At 30.8% G+C, this 23040-nt stretch overlaps 1 protein-coding gene across 3 annotated transcripts; it reads left to right on the top strand.

Annotated features, from left to right (window-relative positions):
* The first annotated feature begins 9424 nt into the window (after positions 1-9424).
* On the top strand, positions 9425-13778 carry LOC124828708 (KH domain-containing protein SPIN1-like). Of its 3 annotated transcripts, XM_047302073.2 has the most exons (8): positions 9425-9976; positions 10124-10357; positions 10471-10559; positions 11494-11639; positions 11935-12051; positions 12357-12473; positions 12638-12781; positions 13305-13778. In XM_047302073.2, the coding sequence occupies exons 2-8, from the start codon at positions 10275-10277 to the stop codon at positions 13449-13451; spliced, it is 843 nt and encodes a 280-aa protein (XP_047158029.1). In that variant the 5' UTR covers positions 9425-9976; positions 10124-10274; the 3' UTR covers positions 13452-13778. The 3 variants fall into 3 exon arrangements, with proteins under 3 accessions (XP_047158029.1, XP_047158028.1, XP_047158030.1); XM_047302072.2 differs by having other exon boundaries at positions 9425-10357; XM_047302074.2 differs by having other exon boundaries at positions 9428-10357; positions 10475-10559.
* The last annotated feature ends 9262 nt before the right edge of the window (positions 13779-23040 follow it).

Here is a 23040-nt window from a genome sequence, read left to right as displayed (position 1 = left end):
TACAATCAGAGGTTTTAGAGCCTATTTTCCTTTTCTTAGGATCGGGTAACAACACCTTAGCTAGGCACCCCCACACTCTTAAATATTTAAGGTTAGGTTGATAACCTCTCCACATCTCATACGGAGTTTTACCAGTTTTCTTATGAGGTATTCTATTTTGTAAAAAACACGCAGTAAGCAAGGCTTCTCCCCAAAGGTTATCAGGTGCACTAGAACTAATAAGCATAGCATTCATCATCTCCTTAAGAGTTCTATTTTTTTCTCTCAGCTACTCCATTAGACTCAGGTGAATACGGTGGGGTTACTTCATGGATGATTCCTTCTTTAACACAATAGTCATTAAATAACACATACTCACCACCTCTATCTGATCTAATCCTCTTAATTTTCTTATTCAATTGATTTTCTACTTCTGCTTTATAGGTAAGAAACACATCAAAGGCTTCATTTTTATGTTTGATTAAGTATACTTTGGTGTATCTAGAATAATCATCTATAAAGGTCACAAAATAATTTTTACCTCCTCTAGACATTGTTTGTTTCAAATCAGCTAAATCAGTATGAATTAACCCTAACAATTCAGTTTGGCGTTCTACAGAGAAACATGTTTTCTTTGTTATTTTAGATTCTACACATATATCACACTTACTACTCTGTTTATCATGCATATTAATTAATCCTAGTTGTTTTAATTTCATAACATAGGAAGAATTTAGATGTCCTAATCTAGCATGCCATATATCATATGAATCAATAATATAAGCAGAAGAAGATGATTCATTAATATTTTCAGAAATGTTAAGTACAAAGAGACCCTGATCACAATATCCCTTCCCCACAAAAACATTATTTTTTGTCATTACAATCTTGTCAGACTCGAATGACACTTTAACCCCCACTTTTCCCAGTAGTGCTACAGAGATTAAATTAACTCTGATTGATGGCACATGTAGCACATCACTCAAGGCCAGAGTCTTTCCAGATGTGAGTTTGAGAAGAACTTTCCCTTTTCCCAGAACAGGAGTGGTCCTGGAATCACCGAGGTAAACGTGTTCTTCTCCATCCCCTACACTAGTGTAAGAGGTAAAAGCACTTCTGTTTGCACAGATATGCCTAGTAGCACCAGAGTCTACTACCCACTTGCTCACATTGGTCATCAGATTTACTTGAGAAACGACCGCAGTAATAATGTCATCTCCTTCGACTATATTAGCCTTAGGAGGATTGTCGTTTCTTACTCTGCGTCTGCACTGCGGTGCATGATGGCCCGGCTTCCCACATACGAAGCAATTTCCTTTCTTCTTAAAGGTGGGGTTAGATGTGTTGGGGCGAAATTTTCGAAAATTATTTTTCTTATTGTGATCAGGTTTGTGTTCGTACCTTTTTGGAGCAGGTTTATCTTCTACCATGTTTGCTTTTGCAGACCATGCTTTGGCCCTTACAGCAGCACATTCTTTCCTGTTGGTATCTTCAATAATTATGTGAGTGATCAGCTCTGAAAGTGACATTTGCTTGTGCCTATGTTTTAGTTGTTGCTTGTAATCAGTCCATGAAGGCGACAGTTTCTCGATCAGAAGCTCCGAAACAAACTCATCTGGAAGAAGAACGTTCTCCGCTTTGATATCTTCGAGTAGCTTGTGGTACTCATTAATTTGTGACTTTATGTCCTTATCTTCAACCATTTCCCAGCGATAGTAATTCCCAATTATGAATCTTTGTCTGACTATATCTTCAGCAGTGTATTTGAGAATCAACGAATCCCAAATTTCTTTCGCTTCCTTATAGGAACAGTATACATCGAACAAATCGTTAGAGAGTGCACTAAGTAAAGTATGACGGCATACCTTGTTTGCATGAACCCAATCTTCAACTTGTTTTGAATTTGGAGGGAGACTGGATTCGGGTTTTGAAGATGAAAGAGCAAAAGCGACTCCGTACATGTCTAAGAGGGTTGACACGCGTTCTTGCCAGCGCCGAAAATTCTGACCAGAGAAGACTTCAATTTTTGATACATCCGGGAAAGGTTTCGCGAAGACCGTCTGAGTTCCGGAAACATTATTCTGATTCTCCGGGATTGAGTTGTTGTTGTTGTCAGCCATAAGTCCTTAAGATTGTTGTAAAAGCTGACAAAAGTAGAATAAAGATCACGAACAAAAATACTTCCTGAGGCGTGTAGATCACTGCCCTTAAGGACTTATCCGCGGTGTATTGCGCAAGCCCCCAGGATACAACAGGAACTTCTCAGAATTTCTGAGGATCTCAGAACTAGCAAGGAACTCTAAATAGAGTATAAGAACAACCCAGTTTAGAAGAGGAAAAAGAGCTAGAGAATGAAACTCAGAAAAGAGGAGAATAAGAAAGAATGAAATTTTGTGTGTCTTGGAATGGAGGAGGAGCTCCCTATTTATAGAGTTCATGGATCAAGCCCATGATCCCAAAAGTCCAAAATATCTTTTAGAAAAAATAATATTTTAATTAAATTAAACGTTGCAAACCGTTTGGAGACCTTTGCTTGCGGAAGTTGGCAGCACGTTGCATAACAAACATAAAATTAACGTTGGCAACTAATGCATGAAACTTGCACAACGTATTGTTTATCTTTTGCAATAAATAAATAATAACATTATATAGTAGAATTCAGAAATTATGATTGATGTGATGTAACAATATTCTGGAGTAACAATATCTAAAATCCTATGTTATTGTCTCCGAACATGCCTTGAGCTTTTGTCATAAAAAAAAGATGAAGATCATGTGTCTTGCTCAAACAACATTCTTAGTGCTAATATTTTTTTATTAGACAATGATATATCGAAAATATTTTTTTTTAAACATTTTAACATTGTCATTCTGTTATCAGTGTTTATAATTATTATTATTGATTGTGACATAATTTTAGACAAATCACATAATGACATGTAAATGATATTAAAATGTTGTAAAAAAAATATTGTCAAAGTATTTGTTCGGTTGTTAATAAAAGATTAAATTAAGCCTTTCAACTCATAAAAATGCAGCAATGTGACCATTTTATGTAATGACTTGTTTTTAGGAGATTTTTAAACGAAGAATGCTAAAGATTTAAGTTTTAAAAAAAAACACATATATAAATAAGATCATTTTATTTTACATTTTTCTATAAAATCATTATATCTAAAACCTACATTCTCTCCACAATTTTTTTAAGGATATCTACTTTTTTTTTTTTCTTTTCCGAAGTTACAAACTTGGAAGCAACAAAGAGTAAATATAAAGTAAAGTGAAAAAAAGTATGTTTAGACTGAGTTTTTTTCTCTCTTTAGGTTAAAAGGATGAATTTTTGTTAGTCTAAATTTCTAGCAGTGCATTTGTTTGTTAGCTTATTGTAGCAAATTTTAGCAAATCTATAACACACAAAATCTAAGCCATAGTCAAATCAGATTGTTTGATTCCAATGAGTAAAAAGTTTTTCCTTATTTATTTTATAGATTGTTGATGTTTACGATAACTCCTTGTTCAACTTAACCTTATATTTGGATAAATTATAACTTGCAGGAAATTTAAATGTATTGAATTTAAACTACTTTATTTTTAAATTTATTAAATTTCTAATTTCTAATTGTTTTGTTCAGATAAAACTATTCAAATTTATTATATTTTAAACCGTGTTTTTATTTGGATAAAACATTTTAATTACAAACAAATATAAAACTTTCAACCTTGAAAACATGAATAAAAAAATAATCATAATAATAAATAGATAACAGTTTGTCATACATCGAAAAGTTCTATTTTGTGCTAGTGAATAAATAATATTTACAATATAAAAGAATAAATCATTTATATCAAAATTAAACAAAACGCTCTTACTCTCAATAAAAAATAGTTTTATTGACATCAATAATAATAATATAAAAATCCTATTTGACCACGGCTAAACAAATAACATAGTGATGTTGATTGAGAAATCACTGATTGATATGGAAAAAAAATAATATATGTTGATGTTAACAGAAAATAATTACGTTTGACATAAGTTGGAAAACGTTACTAATATTATAAAATAATACGTATACTGGTAAACAAATAACTTTAAGACAAAGATTGAAAATATTGCGCAAAGGTCTCTTTATCCTATCATTTTCTTATAATTGAAGCTTTGGATTATGATGACTCTTTTAATATTTAAATTTTTTTTCCTTTCTCGTGATAGATATTTTCATTATTTCATATGATAAAGAAATATGAATAACTTTAAAATCTTCTTTCCTTTCATAAAAACTAAAAACAATAAAAATATCCGCTATACAATACTTTCGCTAAAAAATCTTAAAAGTGTTATGAAAAGGAACGATTCATAATTTGAAAAGATTTTTTCATTAAAAGAAATATTCAAAATTTATTGTTTTATAAAATAGGACACTTTAAAATTTGAAAATATATTTTTTGTTTATGAAAAAGGAAAGATTAAAAACTGAAAAGGATATTTTCTATTTTTATAAAAAAGAGAGATATAAATATTAAATGATTATTTTTATTTTATTGAAAAGGGAAAGATTTAAAATTTTTTAAATACTGCAATTTTTAATTATGAAAAATATTTCTTTTAATTTGAAATTATGTTTGATTATGTAAGCTTCAATTGATTTGAGTTCATTTTGCATTTATTATAAACCTTCATCTCCTTAAAAGTATAAATATTATATATTCTCTATAAGTTTTTAGATTAATATTCTATCATTTTCACGATCACATCGCAATATTTAAAGGTTGAAAAAGATTTGATTAAGTATTTTATCAGAATTTTGATTTGGGTAAGTTTTTTTAATCCTTCTTTTTCTATTTTCCTAGCACATGTGGGGTTGTGTGTAATCCACATGTTTAATCAACTGAGAAATATAAACTTTCTTTTAGATTGAACTAGTGGTGTTATTTTGGTTTTGTAATGTGTACTCTCAAAGTTATTTGAAAGTTTCAGCATTGTAGAAGTTTTATGATTTTGGAAGTTAGTTTTCTTCCATAACAAAACTACCTCTAAATAAGGGAACTATCCTGAACTTTTGGATTGATATTGACAACCTTAGTTTAAAATGATTATGATAAAAAATTTACAAAAAATGGAATTGCTTGAGTTGCATTTAGATGAATTGAATCTCTTATTGGTACTGTGAATAAAAAAACAAAAGGTTTATATACGAAAACCTTGATATGTTTATTTAGACGGTGCATTTTGGTATTTAAAACTAAGCTAATAGGTTTAAGTGGAGGAAAATAGTTTTTAAAATTGTTCAAAATATGTTTTAATTATTTTGTATCTTTTGTTGTCATCTATACTCCTTGAAATCGAGTTGTGCTCAAGAAATGACATTAAATGTATGTATAAAGTATTGTTGGTCACTTAAGAAATATAACTTAATTTTCAAGTAATAATTTGAACTTTTTGTGAGAGAAGCAAACACAATTATCTTTCATAATTTAAGCAACGAGGATCAATGTTGATTCTTTGTCTTGAAAAAGAATATTGTTTAAAAAATGGTGACTTAATTAAGTTGACATGCCTTTCTTTCCAAATGCTTGTTTCATTTGTGGAATTTAAATGCTATAATTATATTATGTATATGGTTGAATCATGTAATCATTAAATGTTTGGTTGGAAATATATAATTGAGTTGTATCTTACACAATAATTGATGGAATTATGAAAAGGTGGATATCTAGGATGACAATATCATTGAGTTGAGGTTTATGGTATTTATAAGTAAAAAAAAAAACACATTAAATAAAAAATGTATTATAGTTTTATCGATGGTGTAAACCATATAAGTTTGGGTGGTGAAAAGCTAAATCATGTTCTTATACTAAAAAACTTGGTATGTTTTGAGTCTTAGTTTTTGTTTCGATTACATTTGTCTGAGGTCGGTCGTCCTTCGTTGGTATGCTTCGATCGACCAACTCTTCAAGTAATCTTTTTCGACGGTTGATTGACCTGCAGAAGACACTTCGACGCTCATATATGTTTTATAGAGAGGTTTATATTTTAGTAGGATAGAAGAAGATGATTGTACCACGTCCATTGATTAACCATTAGTGCAATATATTTTAGGTAATCAAACCCAATAATTAATCATTAATGTCGTACATTTCTAGAGCGTAAGAGAATATGACCTATTAATACATGTTTAATTATCTATAAATGACAATCAATTCCGATCAGTATACTTTTTATTTTATTATTATTATGATGCATCTTTGAAAAGGTTTTGAGTTGTGATGAATTTACTCCTATTTCATTTAGATAATGTTGTTATATGAAAGAGTTATTCATGAGTCTTGGGTAATTACTGATTCCTTGAATTTTATAAGTTATGATGTGAATGATAATATAATTAATAAATATATGTGATGTTATAATAATAGATAATAATATTATAAATTTGTAAATGTATTCGTATATATATATATATTCAAAAATTTATTTAAAATTAGTTTATCCTTATTCTTATTTTATTTATTAACAGATATAGTGGAAATTGGTACGAAAACATATAGTATGCAGATAATGATTCAAAATAACATGGAAATTTTATGTTTTATTTACTTTATTTTTTAAATATTATGGAAGCTCAATGTTTAGTTATATGTTATACTTATCTTGAAAAAGGATTCAAAATTAAAAAAAATGTTTAACTAAAAGAAAAAACAGAAAATGATATTTTATGTAAAAAAAAGTTTTGAAAAAATATTTATATACTGATAAATGATAAGAGAAGATTATCTAGGAATATTTTATTTTGAAGTTTAGTAAAAATAAATAGTATCTATAAAAATGACTGCACTAAATGTTATAATATAATGATTAAGCTAAATGTTATGATGAACATCTAACATTTTGAATCCAAATATATGAATAATATCCTTTTTATGTTGTGTTGTTTATCTTTATTTGTACAAATCTATAAAAAAACAAATACTTTATTCAAAAATTCTTTATTGATTTAAAAAAACATTAAGAGATGTGAAGCCATTCCAGAAAGATTTTTTAAATGTTTTTTATATGTCCAATTTGTATAAAGAGTACAATTGTTTCTGTAAAAGCAAAGTAGTATTTGACCTAATATAAAAGGCTATACACCTACATCAAACTGAATAACCGATCTTTTTCGAAGTTGCATATATAAAAAAGACTACACGAAGACAATAAAATAACTAATTGCATATACTTTTACATTATTATTCTCTTTAGCCGTCTAACTCTTTGAAAAAGAAAACTTCTTGTAACAAGTTTTTCAAATAAACTTTGTATCGACAAATATCATTTCTGAGAGTTTTTATATATGTATTTATTTTAAAAGCACTTTGTTGTTTTTTAATAATCAAAAGTAATTTAAAACACTTAGTTGTTTAACTCCAGAGAGTTAAACTTTTATATTCAGTTGGATTATCTTATGTAGAAGTGGTTATACTAAGTAGGAATGGTAAAACTCGTTATATTTTTTCAAAGATAATGGAATTCTTTAATTTTTAAAAGAGAACTAGATGTAGCTATTGGAATGAATCAGTATAAAAATAAATCTCTATATTATTTGTTTACTAGTTTTCTAAACATTTTTTAAAAAATTCTTAAGTGTTCAAAACTGTCTATAGACCAACCGATCCTTATAAAAAGAGTCTAACACTAAATTACGAAAAGTTTTTTAAACTATTCAAATTCCTTTTAGAGTTTACCTATTATTTCCCTGAAAAACTTATTTTCTTAAAATGAAAATAGTTTTTGTCACTTTTATTTTAAAGGCCTCATTCCAACACACGGGCTATAGCAGGTAGATGCATCAGTATGAGTTACCACTTTCAAACCTTCATAATCTATATAAACAGTAATTTTAGATTTTCCATAATACATTATTTTAAAATGAATTCACTAAAATAACCTCCTCAATAATAAAAATGAAAACTTTAGCCAATTTCATTTGAAGAGAAATACATTGTGGTCATCTAGGATGAAGAAAGTAAGATCCAAGTGGCATTAAAAATGAACCAATGCATGTTTATTTGTTTTGAAAATTTATTGCAGTGAGATGTGATGCATCATCGACAACATTGCATGAGATTTTTGAAGATTACTAACTTGCCAAAAAATAAATACAAAATAGCATTGTAGGGTGTGCATGAGTATCATAATTGTCACCTATCTTGTGGCTTATTTGCTCCACACGTTCTTGTCACTGGCCCAACATTGCACATTATCATTTATTTATTTACTTTTTTATTTCTTCCAATCTCTCCTACTTCTTCTAGGAATCCTATGCTACCACCTAGCTTTCTTCTTCTTCTTCTTCCCTTCAATCTTTCATTCTATGCTTTCATTTTCTTCATCTTTCTCTCCCCCATTAATAAAATTCAAAAAAGAAACAACATTTCTTTCTATTTCTGTCATTTTGCAACTCATGCATAGGTGCCAACAAATAGAGGAATAACACCCTTAAGGAATCTGACACAATTACATCCGAGTTCAGTCTCAAGCCTCATTCTAATATCAAAAAGATTGATTTTTTTTCATAAATAAATTAATGGGCATTTTCAATTTCTCACGTTACATCTTTGGTTACAAAAAGTTTATATCTTTTTATAATGGTAAGAGTACTTTCACATTATATTTTATGCCAATCTAATTGATTACCGAATAAACAATATTAGGAACTCATTTAATATATGTTTTGACATGGAAAGGTATTGTATTATAGTGTTTCAAACTTCATGCATGTGATAAGTTTTATTCCAATTTTATACTACTCGGATGCTATTTAATACTTTATACCTATTTTAATGGGATATTTTATTTCAATGCACAATTTTTATTCTTAATTTCAAATAACAACCACCATGAATTAATTGACTTCATTTAACATTATTTTTTTCTTTCTTTTCCTGTCACTTTTTTTTTAAAATACACACATAGAAAGGTGTGAAGTGACTTATTCCTTAGTAATAGTAATAATAACAATGTAAAAAAAATATGATTTTTATCATTATAATAATAATAATGATGATGTTTGGGTGATTCCTTAGTAATGAGGTGTATGAAAATTCCAATCAAAGCAGAATTTGTTTGGTAGGTGGGTTGGAGTAAGACAAGAATAGGGTGACAGGTGTTTAAAAAACAAATAGCATAACATTAATACTAACCAGATTTGAAACAAACTGTAAGCAAGTTGATTATAGTAATCAATAATAGCGGCTATTAAGCTGTCAAAATTAATAGCAGTATAATAATAATAAATAATAGCTTGATATTTTGCCCTACTTTATGAGATTTGATATGCTAAGCACCAAAGTAGGGAAACGAAGTTACAAATTTTGATTGATTTGAAGGCAGTTAGAAGATATTTTTCTGTGTTTCTGTTGTTGCTGTTTATGACTAAGTAAAACTTCCAGAGACTTCACAAGAAGAAAAATATTTTATACTATTTCGTTATTAGTATTCACAATATATAGATACTGATATGCTATTATGTATAAATATATAAACATAAACATATTAAATATAATTCATATGCGTGAAGCATGATAATAGGTAGCGATTGGTTTCAATCTACATGCTCATGATCTAGTGACACAGAACTAGTGATCCTCATTGGTCATCGGAGTGGCTTCTTTCTTTGATTCTTCTTTCTGATTGATAGGAAAAAATTCATGTTTTGGAGGCTGCATGATTGCTTTAGCATTTTTAATTTGTCCTCTGCAATCTGCTTATGAATTGAAGTGAATATCTGATGAGATTTCTCTTGTAGTTTTGACTGTTTGGTTTTTTCATCCATGATCTCTTGAATCCCCTAATACATGTTTGATTAGAGAGTTTTCTGTTTTGTTTGGTAGCAAACCAAAAAACCCACCTGTTTGTGTTTGTTAAGGAATTAGGAAAACACGCAAACATGATATAAAGTCTTCTTGCATATGCAACACAAGCCAACAAAACATCAATTAAAACACACCCAGAGAGGTACAGAGTGACACCCTTTAAGGCTTGCTTTAACTGCTGAGCTACTACAGAAGTGGCCCTCCTTTTTATTTGTAGCTTTGTACCTTCCTTTATTGTTTTTTTTTCCCTGACCATTTTTCTCTATTGTCTTTCTAACTCATATGTTAGGTGATTCTGTTCATATCGGGATTTTTGAACCACATCCAATCTCACTCGATCAACTCTTTCTTCTCCCCTCTTGTTGCCTTTCAATTTTCTCAAAAGCCTAATCCTTGCAACCAACCAACCAACCCACATCCTTGTACAATTCATTTCTAACATGTACAATCAGATTTCCTTACCTTCATCCCAAAGGGCCAATTCACCAAACATAAACATGAGAAGCACTTTTGATGCTGATAGGTATGTAGATGATGTGATTCTTCTGCCGTTTACTTTGGAACTTTTGTTTTTCCTTTGCACATACATTTGTATATTAATTTCTTTCAATATGTTCTTATTTACCTTTGTTCTAGTCAGTACTTAGCGGAGCTGCTGGCAGAACGCCAAAAGCTTGGACCTTTCATGCAAGTTCTACCCTTATGCACCAGACTCCTTAATCAAGGTCCGTTTGTTCCATATCCATGTATTCATGTATTTTTCTGTGAATTTTCTCCTATTTCTTCTCCATTCGTTTAGACTGATCTCTATTGTTTCATTTGAATTAGGCCATGTCATGGCAAAAATTACCTTTCTGGTTACTTGTACTAGTTTTTCACTGTTCTTTGTCTTCAAAGGTTTTGAATTGTGGTCGCAGTTTCGTTGCATTCCTCAATATTGTGAGAAATTGCGGACAAATGCGACCGATGCATCCACAATTGTGGTTGTAGAGATTCCAACAACCTTGCATTGCGGGTGGAATTGCAGCCAGGGACTGTTTATTGAAACCTTTATTTAAGGTTCTTTAAAATGCACTGAATTGTCAATTTCTGACCTTCACCAGCCTGAACCAGTTAATGCTTGAGAATGAATCTTGGTTACTAAATGCCTAAGGAATTAGAAGTTTAAACATGTATGTTTTGAAAAACAATCAACTGAATTACACTCTTCTTTTGCAAAGCTATCTTCCCAGTGATTATCTAGAATTTGTTTCTCTTGATCAATCAACAACAGGGAACATCTTAGAATGATACTTTTTGGGTGTCCCACAAAAAGAATATATGGTACTCAAAGATGGTGGCAATTTAGCCATTGCCTCCTTTCAGAGAAATGCAAAAATGTTTCTAGCTTTGAGACTTTATATAGTCTAAGAAAACAAAAATAGGCGTTGTCTTTTGCATGAGTAGAACAAACCTTCAAATGATCACTTTTATTCTTAATGGCATTCAGTTTTGATAATCAAGATGTTCATATAGATGGCATTCACTACACCTCCTAGTTCCTATGCATAATTTACAGTTGCCTTACTATCAGAAAGGTTGCATTAATACCATTCATGTTCCTTGATTCACTAATCTCTGTACAAGTTCTTATATTCACTATTACATTTTTATTATCAGAGATTTCAAGGGTTACTGGAAAGAATGAATTGGTGCAGACCCAAGGGTTTGGTGACTTTGATAGAATTCGATTCATAAATCCAAATCATATGGCTTCTCCAAACTCAACATCAAACTTTACTGGCTGGAACAGTCTGTCACATGAAGTAAGCACCTGAGTTTTATGTTCTATGCAGTGTATATCATTTATGTATTGTTGTAAAAAATCTGATTCTTAACCTGTATAGTTCTAGCACTAAATGTGTAGATTCCCTCTTCTCCATTGTGTCCAAGGTGGCAACATTGCCTCTATCAGAAATTTATATATGCTTTAATCTTTGTTGTATAACACAGTTTGATTTCTTTCTATCATGTACCGACATTCCTCTTATGTATCTGTTTCATTATTTCATTGTAATCTCTAGTTTCTTTTACTGATTTGTTAAACTTGTTATACATCAGAGGTTAGCTGGTATGCAGGGACTAAACATGGATTGGCAAACTTCATCCGTTGTTCCAAGTTCTCCCATTGTGAAGAAAATATTGCGCTTGGATATTCCTAAGGATAGCTATCCAAATGTAAGATTTGTAACATGCTTCACAGCACTTTACTATAAACAATAAATCAAGCTTATTATTATGATATTCTGATAGTTTTAGGACTTCAATTTCTATGCACTGTCAGTGTAAAAGTTTTACACTGTCAATGAATCAAATATCATGACTATGACTAGTATGACTTCCAATGTAATTATTGTAAAAGTCAATAAACTTGCTACATATGAAGATTTTGATTGATGATGATGACAATATAATGGGTGCGTGAACTATTTAGTTTTGTATTCTTTTAACCTTTGGGTTAATAAGGCTATTTTAATTTTCAGTTTAATTTTGTTGGCCGGCTTCTTGGCCCTAGGGGTAATTCACTGAAGCGAGTTGAAGCTACTACAGGGTGCCGTGTATTTATCAGAGGGAAAGGTTCAATTAAAGACTTAGACAAGGTAACATCCTCTGGTTTATGCATTGTTCACTAACTTTATGGAGCCTGATTTTCTTGTCATCAATTTTTCATAGTTTCTCCTTTAAATTTGTTGAGTACTTTTGTTGTTTCCACATCAATGTTATTTGTGAGCTCTAAATTTGTTCTAATTTTCTCACTATAAAGGAAGAGTTGTTAAGAGGAAGGCCTGGCTATGAGCACCTGAATGATCCACTTCACATTTTAATTGAAGCTGAACTACCTGCCAGTGTTGTTGATGTAAGGTTGAGGCAAGCACAGGAAATCATACAAGAACTACTTAAACCAGTGGTATTTTTCTCCCTTTCCAACTACGTTACAGAGTTTACAACTTTTTGATTCTTTATAGTGACTTTTTACATGGAAATAGTCATTTTTCTTGTTTTGACTGACATGTCAAATATCTATACGATATTTTATAGTGTGGTAAATTATCAACCAACTTAGTCTGATAGTGACATTTTAATTGAAAAAAGTAAAATGTTTTAAAGTGAGGACTAAACTGAAACCAGAAAATGTGATGAGAGATTTTTTGCAACTTTTTCCCTCTGTATCATGGCTACCACTTATGGTTAACAGTGTGACTAACTAATGAAAGGCAATATTGTAAGCATATTAAACCATGCCCTTCTTTCTGCACAAAATTGTATTTGTTTTTCTTTTCCTTCAAAGGAAAGCCTATACCAGGAAAAGTGCTACAAATATTTTATTGTGCCTTCTTTTCAAACAAATTTTCTATGAACAAAGTAACATGATGGAAATATCTTGTGTAGTTAAGAAAGTTTTTCTGATTCTCCTCCCCTTTCATGTGCAGGATGAGTCACAGGACATTTACAAAAGACAACAACTAAGAGAACTAGCTATGCTTAATTCCAATTTCAGAGAAGAGAGCCCTCAACTGAGTGGTAGCATCTCTCCATTCACTTCTAATGAAATAAAACGGGTCAAAACTGATCAATAGTGATTATATGTTGAGAATTGTTGCATTCCTTGAATGCTGAATGCTTCCTGTAACTAAATTTTGTAAAGCTGCAATGAAAAGACCTTGCTGATTTGATGCTGCTGATTTGAAGAACAAAATAAAGGAGAGAAACAACATAGTATTCATTGTCACTAGACAAGAACAAAAACTATTCAACTACATTTTGACCTATTTATGGCCCCATTATCATAATGATATTTTTTTTATCTTAAAACTGTCTATTTGCAGTATTGGAAAGATATGTTTTCATATCAGATGTACTTCAACTTCTTCTTATATCTGCAATTTTTCTAGTTGAGTTGCACTTATATTTATCTAAAAAATTGACTTCACTCAAATCCTTATCACATGCATGACCATATGTAACTATGCATGTTTGCTACAGTGTACTATTTATCTACAAAGCACAATAATTTCTCAATATCATGTGACAAAGTTTGGCATATGTTACTGAGCATAAAAAGTATTTCACTACTTGTTCTCAGTGTGGCCACTTCTTTGATAAAAAGTTTGGCCAAATGAGCACCAAGCAAAAACAATTGTGCTATATGCACTTTTTAACAAACCCCTTTTGTAGCACAAAATCATGTCTTGGGGTTAACATCAATGGTGGGGGCCTTAGAATTTATTGTTGATGTTGATGTTATTGACCATGACTATGGTGATAGTCTAAAAAGACAAACTAACCTTCTTGTAGGTTGACTCATAGATCATTGTCTGTGTAAAGTTGGGGATATTCTAGATTGCATTTCTCCACCATTCATGCAGCAATCATTTCACTATGGACATCACTTGCTTTCTTCAACCCTTTATGAACCTCCTTTACACCCCATAAAGATAAACTTTTTCTTGGATGGGAATAAAGATGAACTCAAAGATGCTTTTCTACTAAATCGATCTATCAGATGACGTCATTGTATCATTATAAAATCAGGTCAGAAATCAGTTTCTACTAAATGGATTTCAACCTGTTTTTCTGTCACTGATGTTGAGATTGAAGAACAGAAATGAGCTTTTCGAAGTCCATTTTTCATCATAAGGAGCAAAAGAATGTGTTTAAATGAATGTTTGACTATTATGTTGGTTCAAAATAAAGTTGAATTTGGGAAACAATTGTACTTGGAAGTGTTTTTCATATTTCTAAGGGTTGGTTTTGAATAGCTTATTTTGCTTAATGGTTTTTTATACATTGAATATATTAATTCAACTATTAGATTGAGAGTTCTTCTCACTGACTAAATTAAATTAAACTTGCTAAACTTTAAAAAAAGAATTAATGTAAGGTCTCGAAAATTTAAAACCTCCACCTGTCAAATCACCCCATTAATGGTCTAAACCCTGTCCAGAAATTTTATTAAGAAACGCACCCACAACCTCTCGTTCTGAACACCATTTAATGCACCATCGCCACACGTGCAGTGCCATTAAAACGCACTCACACTCACTCTGCATGCAACTGCCAAGTGTCACTTTGGAACATTCGAAAACGTTAGTGGAATCCAAGTGGCAGTAGGTGAATGGACGTCCGTCTTACGTGGGGAGAGAAATTAATTTTTCTGAAAAACACTCTTCCCACTCTTCTGCATGCTTCGTCTTCTTCCCCAAACTTTTGATTTCCAAATTCTCTAACTTCTCTCTAGAACCTCCATCTTCTCTCTACCATAACTCACTTTCTTCTTCTCCGATCAAATTTCAGAGACCGTAGAAGAGATCCAGACGTCCTAAGCTTTCCATCAACCCGAACAAGTTCAAGTCTTGAATCTGGTAAGTTCGTCCCTTAGTTGTCCATTATTAGGTCTCATGCAAAACCAAATAGGGTTACTTGCATTCTCCTTGTCTGAATCAAACTTTGGTTCTGTAAATGGTTGTAGTTCGCAAGAGTTGAGTGATCTGAGGATAGAAGTGGTAGTTGGGCGAATCCAGAATTTACACGTTAGGACGTTCGTTCACTACTGGACCAGGTAAGGGAAGCTTAGTAATATAATTTATACTTGTATGTTGTATGTAGACATGATATGAACTGAATGTATGAGATGTATGCTGGTTGAGTATGCATGATCGAACGTTGCTGTACTGGATGAATATGATATGTGTTGGTTGAAATGTATGATATGGGTGATACGTGAGAATATGAAATATACATGTTTAGAAGCGAATGAATGTAAGTGAAACTTGAATATCAACTTCCTTATGATAACGTATGTCCGACATTAAACGGTTCTCGACCGTTTGGTGTTCTAGTAAACTTCTTTGAATTGGAATACTTTCATTTGGGAAGGATTCTGGTTGGGCATGAGCTATGTAGGTCTTTTACTTAGAGCTCATAATGAGCAGTGTCGATCTTACACATAGTAATTGTATTGGGTAGAGCTCGGTCTTACACCAAGCGCTCTTACTCTTCTCTTAAAAAACCCTTGGTAATACAGATCATCCATCTGTGTCGACCGACAGTGTCGAGCATCCTTGTAATACAGATCATCCATCTGAGTCGACCGACAGTGTCGAGCATCCTTGTAAAACAGATCATCCATCTGAGTCGACCGACAGTATCGAACATCCTTGTAATACGGATCATCCATCTGTGTCGATCAATAGTGTCGAGCACCCTTGTATAACAGATCATCCATCTGAGTCGACCGACAGTGTCGAACATCCTTGTAATACAGATCATCCATCTGTGTCGACCGACAGTGTCGAGCATCCTTGTAATACGGATCATCCATCTGTGTCGATCAATAGCGTCGAGCATCCTTGTAAGACATATCCTTCATTTGTGTCGACCAACAGTGTCGAGCACCCTTGGTAATACAGATCATCCATATGTGTCGACCGACAGTGTCGAGCATCCTTGTAATGCAGACCATTCATCTGTGTCGACCGACAGTGTCGAGTACCGTGTTAATACAGGTTGTTCATCTATCTGGTAGTCGGTATTACTTTATTTTGGAATGATGAACATTATATGAGATGAATAAATGTTTGTGAAATTCGAACGAGTATTCCAAGGAGGAACGTCTCTATGATCTAAATGTGATATGTTGTATAGTATGACCATGGTAAAATCGCTGATGGCTGTTCATCCTGATATTCCATGAGTGCTCGTCCTCATGTAGAGGGGAGTAGGTCATGCGTGGGAATGGCAGGAGACTCTAGTCCTATTGAGTACTTTGGACTGATAGGGTTAACCTCGGTTGGCAGCTGATGGATGGTTCCAGTTACTACATCACCCGGGTGCACGAACGCCTGCGGTTACATGGATTCATACAGTCCGGACCGTCGTTATTTATGAGAGTGGGATGATTTACTCTATGTTGATTTATTTGTGTATTTCTTGTATGTTGATTTCATATGTTAAAAATTTATATGAGTTGTATGAATTAAATTACCTAAGCTTACCCTGTGTTTATCTCCTTGTGTTGTCGTTCGTCTGTGTACGTCCGTCTTGTCTATGCAATGATCATCCGTGTGGATGTGAGCAGACGGAGAGATGTTGCTTGAAGAAACTCTGGAAGAAGAAAATTTGGAGGACGCCAATCTGGTCGAAGTAGAGGTTAAAGTCGAGCCCTAGAACGCTCGTTTAGTTGTAGACTTTAGTGTTTGTGTTTAGATGTTTGGACGTTCGGTTAAAGTTTGTAAAACCGTTCGTCTTTAAAATTTGAAATACTGCTGTATGGTGGTTTCTCTTTGTACTTAAGCAGCGTTCGTTTTGGAATTTTTATTATTAGTGTAAGACTACATGTTTTAACTGTTAATTGTAATTAATTCTAAATTATAGTGATTACTGTATTTTGGGATGTTACAATTAAAGATTACTTTATATTTGATATTTCATCAGTTAACTTTATCTTTAACTTATAATAATCTTTTTAAAATTTAAGAATATAGGATATGAAGTTACATATCTAAAAATTAGTATATATAGATGATGAAAAATATATTATGTTAGTCCATGCATATATTATTCAAAAAGAAATATTAAAAAAATATCATTAAAATTAATATTAAATTATATTTATTTCTACATTCGTTCTAAAAGTAACAGTAACGTTTTATCTAAGTTCTTATGCGATCGGACTCAGGAGTCCAATCCATAAATAATTTTCTATACCAAAAAAAAAAACTGACAAGTTCATTAATAATAACTCAATATATTCTTTTTAATATTTATTTATTAAGATTAATTTCGCGTATTTGTATTATATTTGTGTGATTTGGGTCTTAGATTTATATTGCGTAAATTGACTAAATTACACAAATAGTTTCTTTAGGTTTTGAAGAATTACGTTGATACTGCATTTGTTAATAATACACAAATATTTTATTTTTAAAATATTACATTGTCCCATTCTTTTGTCACATGTCATCCTTCTTAAGTTTTAATAATATTACATCATATCTTAAATTTTAAACACAATATATATATACAAAACTATAATTTAGGAAAACTTCGTGGACTTTCAATGTAATTTATTTTATATATTATAATTGTGTAATTCTTATTATTATTAATTTTTTAGGTTAAAGTATATTTTTCGACTCCTTATTTACATATTTGAATTCGTACATATAAAATTTATTTATGTATTTTTAAAATGTGCGAAATTCATCTTCATTTTGGACGGCGTTACTTTTGTGATCAGCCGACGGCGAGTTGGGTCAACGTGTAGGAAAATCAATATCGATTGGTGGAAGCCATCTGGTTTCGCGCAAGAGAAGGAGTAAAGGGAAAGGTTCGCATTGACGCTAGCAAAGCCACTTGTAGTGATAATGGTATTCGACGACGATCCTGGCTAGCAAGAGGAACGCAACGGCAAGCTGCGGCTAGTGCAGACATCGCTCGTTAGAGGAAGAGCGAAGGGTTTTGGCCTGGTTGCCTTTGGTGCGCGTGCTTAAAAAGGAGAAGATGGAGGGAGGAGGTGAACGCTGGCGATTCCTGGAGATGAGAAGAAGATGAAAGAGAAAAAGAAAAAAAAAAAGAAATGGAAAAGAAAATAAAAATTAAAAAAAACTATTTTTTTTTTAAATTACACGGCATTTCTTATTTTAAATTATTAATCAGACATGTCAAATACCACTTGGCTACGTCATCTTCTTCAATAAACAAATTATCACAAAATTAACACTGGACAAAATATATTTAACTATTTTTTTAATTGATTTTTTCAATGTTTAAGTAAATAATAATATAACAGTTATTTATTATGTTATTTGACACATGTATTAATGATATTTGGTTGTAATTGCTAGAATTGTAATTAAGTCACAAACTTTTTTTATTTAATCAAGATAATATATTTTTTTTCTAAAAGTTTGAAGAACTAAAGTTCCAATTAAGTCTATCTATTACCATATACTTATTTTGTAAAACCCAACAAAATAGTATTTTAGTAATGGTCTTAATTTAAAAATAGTGAGACTTGTTATTTTAATATTAAATGATTTTTTATAAATAGTTTTGTTATAAACAAATTTTATTATTTTAAAACATATTATTTCTCTATTAAACACTCTTCTTGAGTTTTATATCATCTATTTAAGAGTTTTGACTTTTTAGTCGTCTTTTTGATGATCAGAAGGTGTCTAATCAAATACGGCGACAAAGTTCACATTTCTAGCTGATCAATATATGTCATAGAGCAAGTAAGTTTCGACAATTTTTTCTTTTCTCGTTTCTAATATGGTTTTAGAAGAATTAAGTGTAGTTGCATGTGTAATCTTGCTTTATCTACTCATTCTTGAGTAATCTAAAGTCCTATGGACTCTGTCCACTTCCAATTTGGTGTTTCGTATGTTCATCTAGACATTCCTTGCATTTCAAGCAATCGATGAGACGTAGTTAGAGTTGGGTTGTTCATTATGAGGTGAGGAAAGCTAGTATTTTCTCTAGGTTATGTTTGTTGTATATGTTTAGTATTTTTTTATGTTCGATTTTACGATGAAACTGAAATTGTGAAAAATGGTTCTAATATGCATTATGTTTAGATGATGACTTTGGAATGCATGATGCTTGGATGATTAATATTTGGTGATGATTAATTGATTATTGTTATAATGGTTGTAAATTTGATGATGTTGGATAATTGGAATTGGATGTGATTCTAATAAGTAATAGGTGGTCCAAAAAACATAAGTGTGTAGTTGAAAATGGAGGTTTCAATGGAAAATCTGTGAGATATGAATTGGTGTGAGAAAGCAGTTTTTCCATGTCTATTATGGGGTAAATTGAAGTCTGTTAGAAGTGTGTTTTAAGTGGAAACTGATCTAAGATTAAAAAGGGTGGTCAATGGTTAATGTTTGAGTGGTTTTAAGTACAAAATGAGAGGTTTGGGTAGTGAAATTTTGATGTAAGGAGTTGAGACTGAATTGAAGAGTTTAAGGTCTATGTTGGAGCCAATTAGGACTTGTCTAGTCCTTTAGTTTGCTATAATTGGTGTAGGAAGTGGTAAAAGTGAGTTTAGGTAGCCTATAATGGCTAGTTTGATTTTGGAGTGGTCAATTTGAGTTAGAGGTGTGTTTTCTGAGGTGTCTTAATGCCTACGGGATTGCAGGAACAATTCAAACTTGTGTAGAGGGTTACCAAAGTCAAAATAGGTGAATTTTAGAAGCTTATGCAGCGCCCGAGCGCCCCTTAAGCGCTATTGCACCCTTTTTTGGGTTTTAGTTTTTGGATCTCAAATTTGGAGTTCTAGATATCAGTTTTGGACATTCTTTAGGTCGTTTTGGGGATTTTGGACCTTTCTGGAGCTGTTGGTGAGGGTTTCCAAGCCATTTTCCTTGCCTAATGTGGGTATCAAGATGCTATGAAGAAAATTATGTTATTTTGTGACTTCTGATAACTTGTAAGTGTGTTTCTAATTCTTTAATGTACGATTAGGAGTCTGATGTATTGATATACTAAGTGAATGTGAAGTGATCTCAATGGTTTCAAATGATTTCAAAGTTGTGAAAGTGAGTTCCAAGGTGGAATTCCCGGTTGTGGTTTCTAGTGTGGTTAGGATGAATGCATGTAACTTAGTCTTGGAAGTTTTTCTGACACTCTAATGGTCTTACTTTCTCAAACAGAGAGGTTTGACACATTTGGTGAGAGTAACAAGAGGTCTTTTTAGTCTTTGGTGCTTCCAGTATGATCTAAGGCGTGAAAGAGACTAACATTGTGAGTATGGTATGGTGAAACTCATTAGCAATGACTTTGCAAAGCAGTAGAAACCACCACAAGTGCATAACCCGCCATAGTTCGACGTTCATTCTAAGTCCAGACAGTCCAGTTAAAATATGGTTATGTATAAAGTGTTTGGTTGGTTAAATTGTGTTATATGTATAATGTGTGGAATTTTTAAAATATTTAAGTATATTATGAAATGTTTTGTATCACTAACTTACCCTTACTTTTTGTGTTTTGTCTATTTGTGTGTTGTTTTTTCTTTTATAATGATCACTTTAACTAATGTAAGCTTTGGAAGAGAACATCTTTTTAATTGATTCAGTGATTGGTTGAGAAAGAAACATAAAAATAAATAGTTTTGGCTCTTCAAGGGTGAAATATTATGATTTAGTAGTATCAGGTTCCTTGTCAGTTATGTATATACAATTTCTTTTAGTAGTTTTATATTATTAAAATAGAATGTTACATATTTAATGTGAATTTTTCAAAATAAAAATAAAATTTAAAGAATTTAGTAAGATTATGCTAAATAATTTTTTATCAGCTTTAATTAAAGAAATACCATACGTTGCAAGATTATATTTGAATAAAAATGCATAATATAATATATTGTAATTTTTTAAAATATTGTTTTATCAGTTTATAGTTTACTGTAAATATTTCTTGGTAAATAATTTCGCAAGACAGATGTATTTTTCTTGTCAAGATAAACAATATTTAATCGTCAACATTTTTACTGATATAATTATTTCTAAAGTAAACTAAATCAAATATTGTAAGTCCTGAAAGTAATTTATTAAATACTTCATAATAGAGTAAATCACAGTGATATTTCTTGAGGTTTTCATAAATTACACTTTTCTTTTTATATTAGTATAATAAGATAGAAGTAATGTGAGTACTAATTAAATATAATTGACAGCGTGGTTGAATATATATTCTGATAACAACATGTATTAAGAAATTTTAATTTTGTCTTTTATAAGCATATAGTTTGCTGAATTGGTCCAAAGTTAGATACGCATGCCACACATGTCATCAAAGGAAACTGATGCATCAAACTGCTTCTTCAAACTTCCTTTTAAAATTTCGTATTTCTGGAAACTTTCTTTTATTTAAATGTAATTTCAAAGTTTAAAATAATAGTAATTACACTTTTCTTGTTTATAATTTTGTTTATTATTATTATTATATATATATTATAAATATTTTCTTAAAATAAAATAAAATAATTATATTTCTTACTTTCTTCACAAGAACCTTAAAGGGAACATCCACTCCTTTTTTTTTTGTTATTTATCTGAATTATCCGGCCTCTTTTAAAAAAAATGATAACCCTTCCTTAAATGTTCCTTTTACTTTTAACCTACCATATAAAGTCTATTAACAAGTTATTTACTCCTTTTTCTTCTTTTTCTTTTTTATGAAATGTTGATACATTATAAATTACGAACCTCGGTGAAAATATAATTATCACTAAAATAATCTAGTGCTACAATGAAATAAATTTTAAATTTATCATGTTACTAAACAAAACTAATTAGTTTTTGGATATAAATTCAAAATCTCCCTGTGTCATTCAAAATTAATTAATATTTAATAATTACGACATCAAGTAAATTTAATTAATATTTAATAATTTACGACATTAAGTAAAGTTAATTACTATTTAATAATTTATGACGTCAAGTAAATTTAATTGATATTTAATAATTTATGACATCAAGTAAATTTAATTAATATCTAATAATGTATAACACCTTCCTTTCCATGTATTTTTGTTATTATTATAATTTTTTTTTTCCAGAAAACACCATACACACCCAATTTACTAAGTAGGGTATTCTTGTAAGATATGTCGGTAACAACGTGGTCCTTTTTTATTGTACATAGACCCACTCCAATAATAATAATAATAATAAACTAAACAATTTTTTTATAAATTAAAATTAACCTATTTATTATAGAAATTATTTTTATTAATTTTAATTTATGAAAATTCTATATTAAAGAATACACGTTTTTCATATTAAATAAGCTTCTTCGAAACCATATAGCTCATTCCTTCTTTACCCTTATTATTGATCCAACTTTTCTTCCTTCACATTTACACTCGACCTTTTAGTTTTAAATACGATACAAATCTAGAATTAAGAAAATAAAGTACTTTTACTATAACGTACAAAGATTAACTAACACCAAAATTATTTCAATAATAATAATAATCTCAAATTTAATTTCTAATCATATTAACTAGTTAATTGTCATCTTAATAAATTCAATAAAGATTTTCTCACACAAAAATTAATCAACCTATAAAAAAAAGTTAAGAACACATGATACACTTTTGGTAGTTAAACTTTTACTAGCAGTTGTGTCATATTTTACTAATTTCGAATTTCTTGA

The sequence above is a fragment of the Vigna umbellata genome, chromosome 5 (assembly GCF_029865625.1).
Source record: "Vigna umbellata cultivar VRB3 chromosome 5, Vumbellata_1.0, whole genome shotgun sequence".
Classification (NCBI taxonomy): Eukaryota; Viridiplantae; Streptophyta; class Magnoliopsida; order Fabales; family Fabaceae; genus Vigna; species Vigna umbellata.
This window is presented reverse-complemented; position numbering and strand designations above follow the sequence as displayed.

What these genes read in the sequence shown, in the direction of transcription:
- LOC124828708 (XM_047302073.2), top strand. Translation starts at nt 10,275, where the DNA reads ATGTACAATCAGATTTCCTTACCTTCATCCCAAAGGGCCAATTCACCA. An exon ending in AGCACTTTTGATGCTGATAG is followed by an intron (nt 10,358 to 10,470) that starts GTATGTAGATGA and finishes CCTTTGTTCTAG; the next exon opens with TCAGTACTTAGCGGAGCTGC. An exon ending in CAATTAAAGACTTAGACAAG is followed by an intron (nt 12,474 to 12,637) that starts GTAACATCCTCT and finishes CTCACTATAAAG; the next exon opens with GAAGAGTTGTTAAGAGGAAG.